This window comes from Lipotes vexillifer, unplaced genomic scaffold (genome assembly GCF_000442215.2).
Source record: "Lipotes vexillifer unplaced genomic scaffold, Lipotes_vexillifer_v1.1 scaffold518, whole genome shotgun sequence".
NCBI lineage: Eukaryota > Metazoa > Chordata > Mammalia > Artiodactyla > Lipotidae > Lipotes > Lipotes vexillifer.
In genome coordinates, this window is record NW_006780945.1 from 668221 (window position 1) to 681338 (window position 13118).

The 13118-nt window shown below is 53.6% G+C and overlaps 1 protein-coding gene across 1 annotated transcript in view; it reads left to right on the forward strand.

The window, feature by feature from the left end:
* RNF157 (ring finger protein 157) overlaps nt 1–11170 on the forward strand; it is an 80770-nt gene extending 69600 nt beyond the window's left edge. Inside the window, exons 14-19 of the mRNA XM_007454314.1 lie at nt 159–270; nt 746–918; nt 1205–1276; nt 2134–2179; nt 4240–4350; nt 10126–11170. Coding sequence (XP_007454376.1) covers nt 159–270; nt 746–918; nt 1205–1276; nt 2134–2179; nt 4240–4350; nt 10126–10247 — 636 coding nt within the window. The 3' untranslated portion in view covers nt 10248–11170. The remainder of the gene's footprint in view (nt 1–158; nt 271–745; nt 919–1204; nt 1277–2133; nt 2180–4239; nt 4351–10125) is intronic.
* Nucleotides 11171–13118: the final 1948 nt, after the last annotated feature.

Sequence of the window (13118 nt, forward strand, 5' to 3'; positions counted from 1 at the left end):
GGGTCAGGGCTGCATAGAAGTGATGAGAGGAGGAACCGGCCCTCCCTCTGCGTGTCGCCTCCTGCCGCCCTTCCCCCAGTCTCCTCTTCGCCCAGGCCCCCTGCCCTGACCCCTCCCCTCTAACATGTTTGACTGGCGCTTACTTCTTTTCCCCCCAGGAATGTGGCATCACCCCAGAAAGTGAGAACCTGACCTTGTCATCGTCAGGAGCTATTGACCAGTCGTCCTGCACGGGGACGCCTCTCTCCTCCACAGTTTCCTCCCCAGAAGGTACACAGTGGTGGGCGGGAGCAACTGCAGGTCCTTCCCCGTCAGCCGAGTCCGTAGTGCTTCTAATATTTCCTCCCGGATGGACTGGGGAGCAGCAAATTAATACCTAAGCAGCAGACAAAACAGGCCCCGGCTTGAGAGGAAGTGAGATTCACTCTCTTGCAATGAGAGGGCGGTCTAGCGGCTGAGCTGGGAGAGAAGCAGGTATTTCACTCCCAGTCCTGCTGTCGTAAGGTTTTCTTTAACATTATGACAGGGAAAAGCAAATCCTTCATCCCTGAGGTTGAGTTTGGAGCTCTAAAACGTAAAGGAGCCAAACCTTGGAAAACCTTCCATCTAAACCCTGTTTGGTGAGGGCAAGGCCAGGCCGCTGGTGTCCTCACTGCCTGGGTGCAGCGAGAGAGCTCTGCCCCCAGTCCTCTCACAGCAGCCGGGCCTGACCTCCGTGTCCTTCCTCCAACTCCTGTCTCCAAAGACCCTGCCAGCAGCAGTCTGGCCCAGTCGGTCATGTCCATGGTGTCCTCCCAGATCAGCACCGACACCGTCTCCTCCATGTCCGGCTCCTACGTCGCCCCTGGCACGGAAGAGGACGGGGAGGCTCTCCCCTGCCCCCGGGCCTCCAGCAGGACCCCCTCAGAGGAAGGAGAGGTAAGAGAGGAGCATGGGCTCGCCCTCGCCACTCTGCTCTGCTCTTTACTTGAGTCCCAAGGAGCTCAGTCCAGGGCCTGCCAGGGAGATCGGCAAAGCCCCCCAGTGCTCGGGAGGGGAGCCCCGGAAAACAGGGTACCGTGTCGTTGAATCAAAGACTCCCTCAGATGTGATCTTCTGTGTGGCACCACTTCTGTCCTGAGGACTTGGTTTGGGTTTGCTGCCAGGCGAGCTGGGTAGGAGAGCCGGTGGCATCTGCACCTTGACTTTTGTCGCTCCTTTGCAGGTGACACCAGCGGCGTCTCCAGACTGCAACTTCGCGGGCCTCGCCGCCACCGCCGAAGAGCAGGATGCAGAGGTGAGAGCAAGGTGGACGCTGGTGCCCCCTCCCCGGTCAGAGGGACTGCCGGTGCTGGCAGAGGATGCAGACAGGATGGGGGCTGTTCTGGAAGAAGCCTTCCAAGGCGGTGCACTTGGATCTGTTAGAGGCAGGGTGCAGAGCAGAGGGACTGTCCGATTAGCAGAGGGCGCTGGTCTCAGCGTAGTAGGCGTGGGGTGAGTTCTAGAGGGAAGTCTTCCAGGCCAGACCCTTGAGAGGGTGTTTGCCCTCCAATTCACTTAGTATTTACCTGGGACAGGCATCTCACATCTTCCTGGCACTGGGGGACACAAAGACCGAGTGACGTGGCTTTTGCCTGCCCACCCCCCCAATCCACCCATCCCGGAGCTCCGTCTGGTGGAGGAATCAGAGTTATAACTCAGTGTGAGAAGTGCTCTGACGGAGGTGTGGCCAAAGTGTATGGAACGCCCAGCTCACAGTGGGGACTCTACAACTTTCTCTCCAGCCAGATGTTCTCAAAGGAGTATCTGGATAGGGTTGGGGATCCTAAAGGATTTCTGAAAGTTTTATGATCTCACGGTTTGCTTTTTCATTTGACAACTTTTATTTCCACCTGAGAGAAACAGTGTGCGCTAAACTATGACCAAGGGTATTCCTGACAGTCCTAGGGTCCCTCTGTAACGTGCCTGGTCAGACCTGGTCCCTACAGGCCGATCCTGCCTCGCCAAGCAAAATCTGCCTCTGCTGGGCCTCCCAGCCATCTCACACGGACAGGAAATGTATAGACACCATGAGGGTGATTAGTTCTGTCTTCTGACAATCAATAGACTCATCTCACTGCTTTATGGACTCATAGTGCCTTCCTTCTGTCCTAGGGAAATGATGTTCTAGAAGAGGACGGATCACCCACACAAGAAGATGGTAAAAGACCTGGTCTTTTGCTCCCTTTTATTATATTTCTTTCCCCGGTATTCTCTAAAGGGTACAGAAAGGGGCCCTGGTGTGACTTGGTGGCACTGCTCAGGGGTGTGGCTTTGGGGAAACGTTGTCTTCTTGATGGAATATCAAAGCGAGCAGCGTATCTGAGGACCTCAGCAGCCTTCCCGGCTCTCTCTGGGCTTCTGAGCCAAGGGTACAGAAGATGCATGTAGTTCTCCATTTACTTTGAGTAGCTCCTGAGGTTTCTTGGGCAGCTCCCATCACCTTCCTTCCTGCTTCAGCTTCTCAGCTGAGTCTCACAGAACTGCTCTAGCAGCCCCAAAGTTCAGCTGCAGCAGGAGAACAGCTTCCTCCCCTTGGGGGAACCAACTGTTAGGCAGTAGGTTTTCCTGCTTTAGTGAAGAAAACGGCTGATGTTACAGTAGGAGGATCACGGCCCTGGCGGCACAGCGAGGGCGAGGTGAAGAGATGTTAGCAGCTCAGCGTAGACCAGTGTTTGTAGGCTATTGGAACGATTCTCTTTACCATCATTCAGGCCTCAAGTATATATTTTTTTAAACTGGAATAGTTGGTTTACAATGTTGTGTTAGTTTCTGCTGTACAGCAAAGTGATTCAATTATACACATACATATATCCACTCTTTTTTAGATTCTTTTCCCATATAGGCCATTACAGGGTATTGAGTAGAGTTCCCTGTGCTATACAGTAGGTCCTTATTAGGTATCTGTTTTATATATCGTAGTGTGTATATGTCAATCCCAATCTCCCAGTTTATCCCTCCCCTCCCTTCCCCCCACCCCATAACCATAAGTTTGTTTTCTACATCTGTGACTCTATTTCTGTTTTGTAAATAAGGTCAATTATATCTTCAGTCGGAAGAATTTTGTTTCTAGTAAGCCTACATATAGAGCAAGGAAGCGGGGGGTGGGGGCGGGCTGGAAGTCCCACCTGGGAGTACAGGACCAGGCGTCCCAGGAACCGGTGTCTCTTCCCTCTGCTCCTCTGAGGTGCCTCCGCAGAAGGGCAACCTCCAGAGCAGACCTGGATCCCAGCCTGGATGCAGATGGCATGCTAGTCGCTTCTGCTTTGGCCCTGGCAGTTGCTTGGGGGGCGGTGTGGTATGCAGGGGGTGCGCATGCACACTTGACCACTCTCGCCTGGCCAAGTAGTGCCGGAGGAGGGGTGGTTGCCCAGGCTGTGCCTCTGCCGCACGCGTGCGCCAAGCCAAGCCGGGGTTGGGTGCTGCCTTCCCTCGGTTGATGTCTTCAGGGCTCAAGGCTCCGAGTTCTCCATTGTGATTGTCGCCCCCCCATAGAATATTTGCTTCTAAAAGGCACAGGGCAGTACGTGGTTTCCGCCTGACATGCCATACGCAGTAGATGTATGTTTCTTCCTCTCCCTTTCACCAAGGAAACAAAGCGGGGTGGGGGGCTTGAAAAAATAACATCTAAAACTGTCCGCTTCCCATCTTACACGACTGTAGGTTTCTGGTCAGCCCCTTAAAACATACTCAGAATAGCAAATTAAGTCTCAAAGAAAATAAATCATAATTTTGCGAACGAAGCGATTCTTTGATTTGAGGTGCAAAATTATGGAACCAAGGAGCTTTAATTGCCGTTTTATGTATTAGTCATTTCGCAGAGTCTTGTGGTCATAAACACACCCCACGTCCACCAACAGACACAGGCCGGAGCCAGGGTCGCTTCCCCCATGGCTCTCCTATAGCTCTTCCAGCCTGGCTTAGCTCTGCTCTGGGCCCGGGTCTGAGTGTCCGAATCCCACAGACCTCCCCAGGGTCTGATTTCCCAGGAACGAAGGCTGGAAAGGGGCCAGTTAAGGAAACAGAGCAGAACAGAGCGAGAACACAAACATACCCACACAGTTTCCTTTATTGTCCACTCGTTACCCACTTAATTATTGTCTTTTTTTTAACATATGATTTGATTTTTTTTGTCTCCATCCTTAAGATTTTTATTTTAAGGACAGCAAAGCAGAGAAAAACACAGCCAGGCCCTCTCTAACTGCCTTAACTCCGTTACAGGCCAGAGGACATTCGCATTTCTAGGTATGGAGTGTGACAATAACAATGACTTTGACATCGCCAGCGTGAAAGCACTGGACAATAAGCTGTGCTCTGAGGTCTGCTTACCCGGTGAGTGGCAGTCTGCTGAACATGAACTTGGTGGGAGACGTTCCCCTGCTCGCACCCCTGCTCTCACCCTGGGACACCCATCTCCTGCCCTACAGTTCCTGCAAGAAGGCATGGGCTTTGCTAAGATGCTGGGAGCCAGTTGCTGAAAGGAAGTGAGGCGGCCTCGGGAGAGTCCTTGGGCAAAAAGCAACTCTGCTCTAAGCGAGACTATTTGGGCATAAAGAAAGGCACAAAAATCCCTCCAAATCCTTCCGATTTGGCCTGACCGTGCCCCCTGCATCATGATCTTGCAGATCCCATGGCAGGGGGCCTGGTCTTATTTCCATCAACAGGCAGTTTAAGGCAGACACGGCCTCTGTGAGAAGGTCTTGGAAAGAGAGCCTGAGCCCTTGAAAAGGGAACTTATAGCTCCTCAGAGGAGAGTGTTTAGTTAGGATCAGAGAGGAATTTCAGAGCCAGCGTTTTATAGGCTCGCTCTGTGACCCAGTGAGCCCTGGGCTACCAGTTGCCTTGTGCTCCCTAGATTTGGATCCCAATGGAACGATCAGGGGTTGAGGGTGACTCTTCCCCCTGGAGCCCTAACTCTATAAATTCGATCAGGGCCGTCAACATGCCCCTTATTCCTTCTCATGACACTAAACTGAATCTGGGATGAGTTCTCAGGAGGAGCCCACCTGTCAGTCACACTCTGGGCACTGATGTCCCTCTGCTCCGTGCTCACCAAGGGCTCCACCAACCATGGCTCTAAAGCCACATCTTGCCCAGTGGACTAGGTCAAAATTGCCCCTCCTGGGTTCACGGCAGAGACTGCCTTCATGTTGCGTGGTTTGTAATCTCTTAAACATGCCCTGGACATGTTTAAGCTTCAGGACAGCCACGTCTCGTCGTGGGTCCAGTGCTTTACTCTCTTGGCGACGTGGCTACAGGCGCTGGAGGGACACAAACTCCTGTGGTTGCCACTCTCCATCAGCTTGCAAAAGACCCAGGTCCTCACCCCTCTGGCCCCATGCAGGCTCGTGGTAGAGGAAGCCGTAATCCCCGGAGACGCCTCCCACGGCCTTCCCAAGGGCTCTCCAGTCCCTTCCCACTTAGCGTTGACCCAGCCAGGCCTGGGCCAGAGTGGCTGAGGTCCAGGGTACACTTCACTTCCTGTCTTCCCACTCTTTACCTGGCTTCTGTCTGTCCATTTGTTTCTCATGTCTTTTTGCCAGATGTACGTCTGTCTGTCCAGTTTGTTTATTTTGAAACTCATTTATGTTATCCAGACTTCGTGTGAAAGTTCATGTTCACCCACACCCAACCCCAAGCTTGCTGGGCGTGCGCACATCCGAGGGGCTCTCGCTGAGGCTTCCATTCCTAACTGGCAAGAGCCTGTATTTTAACATGCTGAAATTTTCCGGGAAAAAAGAAATATTTGTGAGAATAGATGAATCCCTGTTCCACAAAAGCGGGGATGCTTCTGTGGCAAAGGTTACAGGCAGGATTTGTTTTGGTCACTAGTTGGGGAAGATGACATCTCTGCCCTCACTCTGCCCTGTGTCTGGGGCAGCTGTGCCGGCCAGCCACTCACTGGGCTTCAAGAGAGGAATCTAGGCTCCTGCCTCCCCCCAGCGGCTCCCCACCAACCCCCGTTTTTTGGCAGAGAGAGCTACTGGGATTGTTTCAGCCACCCATGCTGGTGGAAACTGACCCCAGGCCTCTGCTCCCTCCTGTCCCTAACTCCTTCCGGCCAAGCTGCTGGTGGATGTTTATTCCACTCTGGGATTGCAGCAGGGGAGCGAGACCTGGAAGGAAAACAGTGCCTGGGCTTCCTTACGGTGATCTCGGGAGCCAGCCATTCTCAGATTAAACTGGCTTCACCCTTCAGGCCAGACGTGAAACCCAATGACAGTGCCGGCTGCCGGGAGAGGGACTTGAGGGTCACATCGTAGCCTCACCCCGAGGTCTCAAGGGCTCTTACGGGGAAAGGAAAGTGCATCTGCTCTCTTGGTAAAATGTTTCTCGGGTTCTGCTGTTAGCATCACACTGGTAGCAAAGTGCTGGGGAACTCTCTGGAAGCATCTGTCGGGTTAATGACAGGAGTATCCGCTTTGGTAGGTCCCGTGGAATCAACAGGCCTCACCACGCTCAGCTGTAAGTTCAAATTTCCATCCTATGACTGAGGTGCCTCAGGCTGGCTTGGCGGTCAGGACAGCTTCTCAGGCACTTGGTCCCCCTCTCCACGCTGTTTCCCTCCCCACACGGATGCCACTCCCCTCACGGAGCGCCCACAAGGAGGGAACCCAGGGAGCATCCCATGGTCCACCCTCCCCAGACCCACACGTGCTCTGCCAGGAGCCCCAGCTGGCGGCAATGATGGCTCAGGTCCCCATTCTCGCTGCTCTCATCACCCTTGTGGGAGTGACGCTGAGAGAGCACCTGTGTCATTCCAGCCCCTCTTCCCCTAAGAAGCCTCTGGGTCGTCTTTGGCCCCAAGACCAAGGTGGGGGGGGGGGGCGATGGTATGTTCTGAGATTGTTCTGCAAGGTTCTCAAAGGGAGGAAATCTGAGTTGACCATTGTAGGTGGTGAGCCGATTAGAATTGTGAGGCCGTGCTAGGTAGATGGGGCTCCAAGGAATCTGATGGAGTATCACACAGGCGGCAGGATAGTGGTCAGGGGACCAGTGACAATTCTGTGAAAAGGCTCTGGGGAGTGTGATGGGAAAAAGCAAAGATAATTTGGGTTTATTAGTGGAAATACAAATGTTTTTTTTTGTTTGTTTGTTTGTTTGTTTTTTTGTGGTACGCGGGCCTCTCACTGTTGTGGCCTCTCCCATTGTGGAACACAGGCTCTGGACGCGCAGGCTCAGCGGCCATGGCTCATGGGCCCAGCCGCTGTGCGGCATGTGGGATCTTCCCGGACTGGGGCACGAACCCGTGTCGCCTGCATCGGCAGGCGGACTCACAACCACTGCGCCACCAGGGAAGCCCGATACAAATGTTTTTAAATGACGGCATTGGACGGGAGTGGGCATACCGATGAAATCTAAAAGTACTTATGGAGGGAATTCCCTGGCAGTCCAGTGGTTAGGACTCAGCACTTTCACTGCAGTGGCCTGGTTCAGTCCCTGGTCGGAGAACTAAGATCCTCCAAGCCACTGCGCAGCCAAAAACAAAACAAACAAAAGTACTTATGGAGACCTGAAATAACCCAAGACTAAGACTCCACTAGGAAGGGTTACGCTTCGCAGATACTAAGGGAAAATCTGAATTAACTTTCTCTTTTCCTGGAGAGAAACTCTACAAGATGGTGGAACTGTTACAGACCTTAAATTTAATTAGTGGCTGGGTAGTGGCAGGAAAGAGCTGTGCGGAATCCCCCTAGATGTGCTCCCCAAATCTGCCTCTAGAGGTCTCTTCACTCCCCCATTTCTGAGCCTGAGGATGGAATTAAGTGGGAACCACCTTTCTCTACCTCCCGTGAAGGATTTTGAATCTCCAGGCCCCCTTTTCTGGCTGAGGGCTGGACGGAATGGTAGCACTCGCTCAGGAAGTCCTCCTGCGCCTTCCAGGCTTACCTTCTGCATCCAGGATGCGCGGAGCAGCAGGGTTTTGCCGAGGGTCTGGCAGAAGCCTTTTTAGAGGAAAGAGCACCACCAACTGTACCAAGAAGCCGGGAGAACAGAGACTTCGGGTCTGGGTCTTGAGGCTGTTTCAGAAGGAGCCAGTTTTCAGCCCTGGCTCAGAATCTGGACTGGTGGTGTTTGTAGCAAGGACTCATGAATTCAGAGCCAGGCAGCCTGGCAGCCAGTGGTGGTGGCGGCGAGGCTGTGGCAGTGTTTTGATTTGACTTTGTGTGTGTGTGTGTGTGTGTGTGTGTGTGTGTGTGTGTGTGTGTGTCTTCTCTCCTGTTTACCATTTGCTTTTGGTCTTTCCTACCAAACAGCCGCAGTTCCGGAGTCCTGCCCCATAAACACTGAGGAATAAGTATGAGATCTACCAAATGAACGAACAACTTATTTCATCTGGGGGTTCCTAAGTTAAAAGGGCAATCTTGCCTGCTCTTCATCCTGTCACCCTTAGAGGGGAAAAGCACTGTGGACCCATGTGCCGGACTCCAGTGCCCCCAGGGAATAGAGATCCCCACATTCCGTCTGGCTGTGAGAGATACCTAAAAATTTCCTGTCCCGCTCACTCCCCTTCCCCTGGGGTCCACCTGCACAGACTATTATTAGAGCCTTAGGGCGGATTATCGCACCATGACATTTATGGGAAATACAGTTTATACCTGCTTAATCCTAGTGTTTCTGCCGTTAAAGGGTTTCGTGTCTTGGGCTGGCCTAACCTGAGGCTGACCCCAGACATTCGTGAGTGGCCTTCCTCAAACGTGACGCAGTGAGCCTCACGCCCAGCCTCCAGGGTCGGCCAGCTCCATCCACGAACTGAGCCCTCTGATGGGCCAGGCATGGCTCTCGGCTCTGCCCAGAAGGAGATCACAGTGTGATGGAGGGTTCAGCAGTTTCCACACGGCGTGAGAAATTGGGTGGTGGTTCAGGCCGGGGTGGGGGGAGCACTTCGGAGCACGCTGGACCCCATCTGGCTTGGGGGGGTGCCTCCTGGGGGCAGGTGCTGGGAGAGGCAGCTCAGCAGTCCTCGGCCAGAGGATGGAAGGCTTTCCTCAACCTCAGGGGGTTAGGGCTTCATTCTCTCCCTTCAGAAGGGGCAACTCGCTGCACTGGAGGGAATGAATCAGATGGAGCCAGTCTGTGGGCTGGGAGGACGACTGGGGGGAGATGAGTGTGGCCTGAACAAGGCCTGGGGGGCGGCTGGTTGTTGCGCACATTCTATGAGTCAGGCGCCTTGCTTACCGCTCTCCCATGTCGCCTCGCTTAGTCTCACAGCACCCCTGGGTGGGGGGTGGGGGTAAGTACTCGTCTCCCATCTGATGGATGGGAAAACCAGGGCTCCAAGTACAGTGACCTGCCCAGGGTCACACAGTCAGTACGTTACAAGCTGGGGCTGTACCCCGGTTTTCTGACTACAGATTTAGACATTACTAGAGCTTGAACAAGCAGGAGGTCATAATGGATTGGATACAGAGCACAAAGGAGAGAGAAGCACCAAGAGTGGGTTTCCAGCATGGGCAGCGGGTGCTTCTTGTGCAGGAACTGCAGTACAAGGGGGGGAGGATGATGAGTTTTGTGGATGGTACCCGGGGGACCCCAAAGCTCTGGAGATAATGTCTCCTGGGGTTGGTGGCACCAGCTGATAGCAAATCTCTGTGGGCTGTTCGGGTGCAGAAAGAGAGGAACAGGCGTCACTCTGTTCTCCCCCATGCCATTTGGTCCCTGGCACCCTGCTGGGCAGCCCGTCACTTCCTGCCCCACCCTGTGGCCCCCGCAGCAAACACTAACTCTGAGCCCAGATTAACACACTCTTCCCCCTCCCCTTCGTCTCCTGCTCTCGTGAAAGTCTCAGCCAGACTCAGTTTCTTTTCCTGTAACACTTAGGCAACCTTCAAGACCAAATAAAGATACAAAAGTGGATCCTAGGGCAAGCTCACAAAACAAGGACCATCCTGCATGTCCCTCCATCAGTGGGCCACAGTGGCCATGACTGTCCCTAGCCCAGTGGGCGCCACTGCTCCCAAGTTTCACGTGCTGTGGTTTGCACCCTGTGGGAGTTCCAGGTAATGCGCATCCTGCCAGTTTTCGTGCCAAACTCCCGGACTGTCCTGCCAGAGACACCATCTGGACCAAACCAAAGGTCCGGTAACCTTCCTTTCCTCTTCTCAGGTGCCTGGCAGGCTGATGACAACGTGGTCAGTCGTCGGAACACGCAGCGCCGACGCCTATCTTCTGCCAGCCTGGAGGACCCTGAGAACAGGCTCTGCGTGTGGGGTCCTGTGGCCATCTGAGAGCCCGAGCCCCCGAACCAGGGCTCTCCTCCCGCCTCACATCCCATCCTGGCCTCATGGCACCACTGACCTCCTGGGCATCCTCAGCAAGACACATGGAGACTTTTTAGACCCACGTGAAAGCTGGATGCTGAGGGCACCTGCCCCTTCTCCCAGACCCATCTTCTGACGCAGCCGTGATCCTTCCCCTCTCAGAAGGGATCGGAAGCCTCTTTTCTCCTTGTGGGCTAAAGCCACTCAATGAACTGCAGCTCATGAGACCCTTTGCAGAGAGTCTCTGGAATGTTTCCACTGTATCTTGACCTTCAGGTGGAGCTGTGATCCACAGACTGGTTATTTCTTGTGCATCTTTTTTTTTCTCCTCAGGAGGTAGACCAAGAAGACTCGAGTTTGGGTGACTTCATTACAAACACCCATCTGGCATTTTCTAGTCTCTGGGACATCATAACCAATCTGAAGCCTGCAGTTTGGGGTGGCGTTGGGGGATGACTCCTGTGAGAAGGGACAGCCATATTGCACTGTAAGTGGGGTTTCCCCTCAAAATGCGTTAGGAGCTCCTTTCTCAAGGACAACAAGCAGTGGCAACCACCAGAAGGTTGGTTGGGAAAACAGTTCTTGCTTCTGGTAGCAGAGGCTGTGCCTCGTGTGTCTGTCTGCTTAGGAAGGAGGCCTTGAATCTGAGAATCCCTCAGTTAAATGATGACCTACCGGGGAGTTATTTATGATTAGGTGCACTCGGGAAGGCCTGGGGCTCCATCCTAAGGTGACACTGCAGAGGTACTTTTGACGCCCTCTATGTACCAGGCACTTGTTAGGGACTGTCGTATATCATCACGTTTCATCACTACCACCCTGTCAGGGGGCATCCTTATCCCTGCTGCCCCCGTCTCCACCCCACTTTTCTTAAATAGTTGAAGAAATAGTCTGAGAGAGGTGGGGGGGACCGGTGGTTCTCATTTGGTGCCCAGGAACCCCAAAGGAGGTTGGGGGAAGGGCTGAGCCGGGGTCAGTGGTGGTCTGGGAGGCTCCCCACCCACCGGTTTAACTCCCCTGTCCTCCAGATCAGCTGAGCCTGATGGGGGGAGGGGGAGGTACTGCCTTCCATAGGTTTATTAGAGATTTAGAGATACTGTTCAAATCACATGTCCACCCCACCTCAGTCCAGTGTAGGGCATATAAATAACAGCCTGAAACAGCAAGACCGTAAGCTGTTGGGTGTTCGTCTCTCAACACTAGTGTTATCAGTGGATTCCTCATAGCTCTCTGATAGATGCATTGTCTGCTGGCTTTTGGAAGAGGTGGTGGTTTCGTGGAGCATGAGATTGAGAAGCAAAGTGGGATCCAACAGTTTGTGAGGCTGAGATGTGACGGAGTCCTAGGCTGTGCCCACCATGATGGCCTGAATTAGTAGTCGGAATTGTTGCCCTAGAAGAGCTTTTCAGGGTCCTTCCCAAGGCCTCAGAGAGAGCCCAGTGCCGGGGGATCTTTTGCACCTCCTGTGTGGCTTCTTTGCCCTGCCAGGTGGGTGGTGACTCTCACTGCCTGGTGGTTGTGATTCACATCCTGCCCTGGGGGTGGGCAGGGGGAGGCCTGTGGTCCTGACAGACACTACATGAGCCAAGCCTGAATCTCAGCTTCTGCCTTGAGTTCCTGTGTCCACCCGCTCTGAAATCCTGCAGTGGACTGTGCTGTCTCAGGCCCCGTTTAATGTCCTTTCTTTCCCGGAAACATTCTTACAGCCCCTTTCATATTGAAGATTCGAGCAATAACCTCAGTTCCTGATTTCCTTGAAGTCTGAGCCCCAGAAGCACTAGGGAAGGGGGCGCTCCCTTAGCCTGGGCTGGTGGCATACAGATCCACCTCCTCTCCCGGCAGGTAGTATTCACAGTGTGGTGTCATCTGAGATGAAGGAGATGCAGGTAAACAGTCAGTCGCCACAGTAGCCAGGAACCCTAAGAGGAAGCCATTGTCTTCACCCTTTCTGGAGGGTCTGTTTTCTCCCAGGAAGAGGCTCAGAGAGATTCCTCAAGGCCTTGGTTCCATAACGAAGACATACCCGGGGGGTGAGAAATGGCCCTTCACTCCTGTTTCTCAGACAGTTCCTGCTCTCTCCCCCATCCCCTCACCTCTTTGCCCTCATTTAGCTCTTTGGCGAGCAGAAATATCCCATCCAAAAGGGCTGGGATCAGGGAACAGGGCTCAGAGCCTGGTCAGGGAACAGGGCAGCTGCCCCAGTCATCATCTGGAGACGGTCATGTTGTTAGCAGTTGACCCAGAGAGAATATGACGGGGCCTGTCTTCTCACACAAGGACACAGACTAACCGGAGGCCTGGGGCTCCTTCCTGCCACACTCGGGTCGGAGCTCACCTATGAGCTCACTTCCGAGTGGTGCGGTGATCCCAGCCTTCTCAGAGCCCTTTTTCCTTCTCCTCCCCAGTCCCATCCCACCAGAGGTCATGCCCACGCTGGGGCATCTCCTGGGCACGGATCCACACACGTTAAGCCATCTCACCTGGGGAGAGTTTGTGTCCTGTTCACCTGACCTTGGCATGCTGGCTGCTCACTTTGCTTTAGGATCTGCACACCTAGTGTGTGTAAGTATGTGTGTACTGTTGTGCCATCTGTGTACCCCTCACTCCCTGGAGTACACTCATGGGCACACTACAGTGGGGACGTCAAGGATGCAATATTTATGGATTGCTGCATGATTCTTAAAAATGAATAAAACAGTTCACAGGGGAAGGAGAGCTGTTAACTGCGCAGTTGGCTTACTTGTGAAAGTTTCTGTCCGACTTTCTCCAGCACGCTTTTAATACTTTTACTCAAGACAAGCTGGACGTGGAGGAGTGAGAGACGGCAAGGGGTAGGGA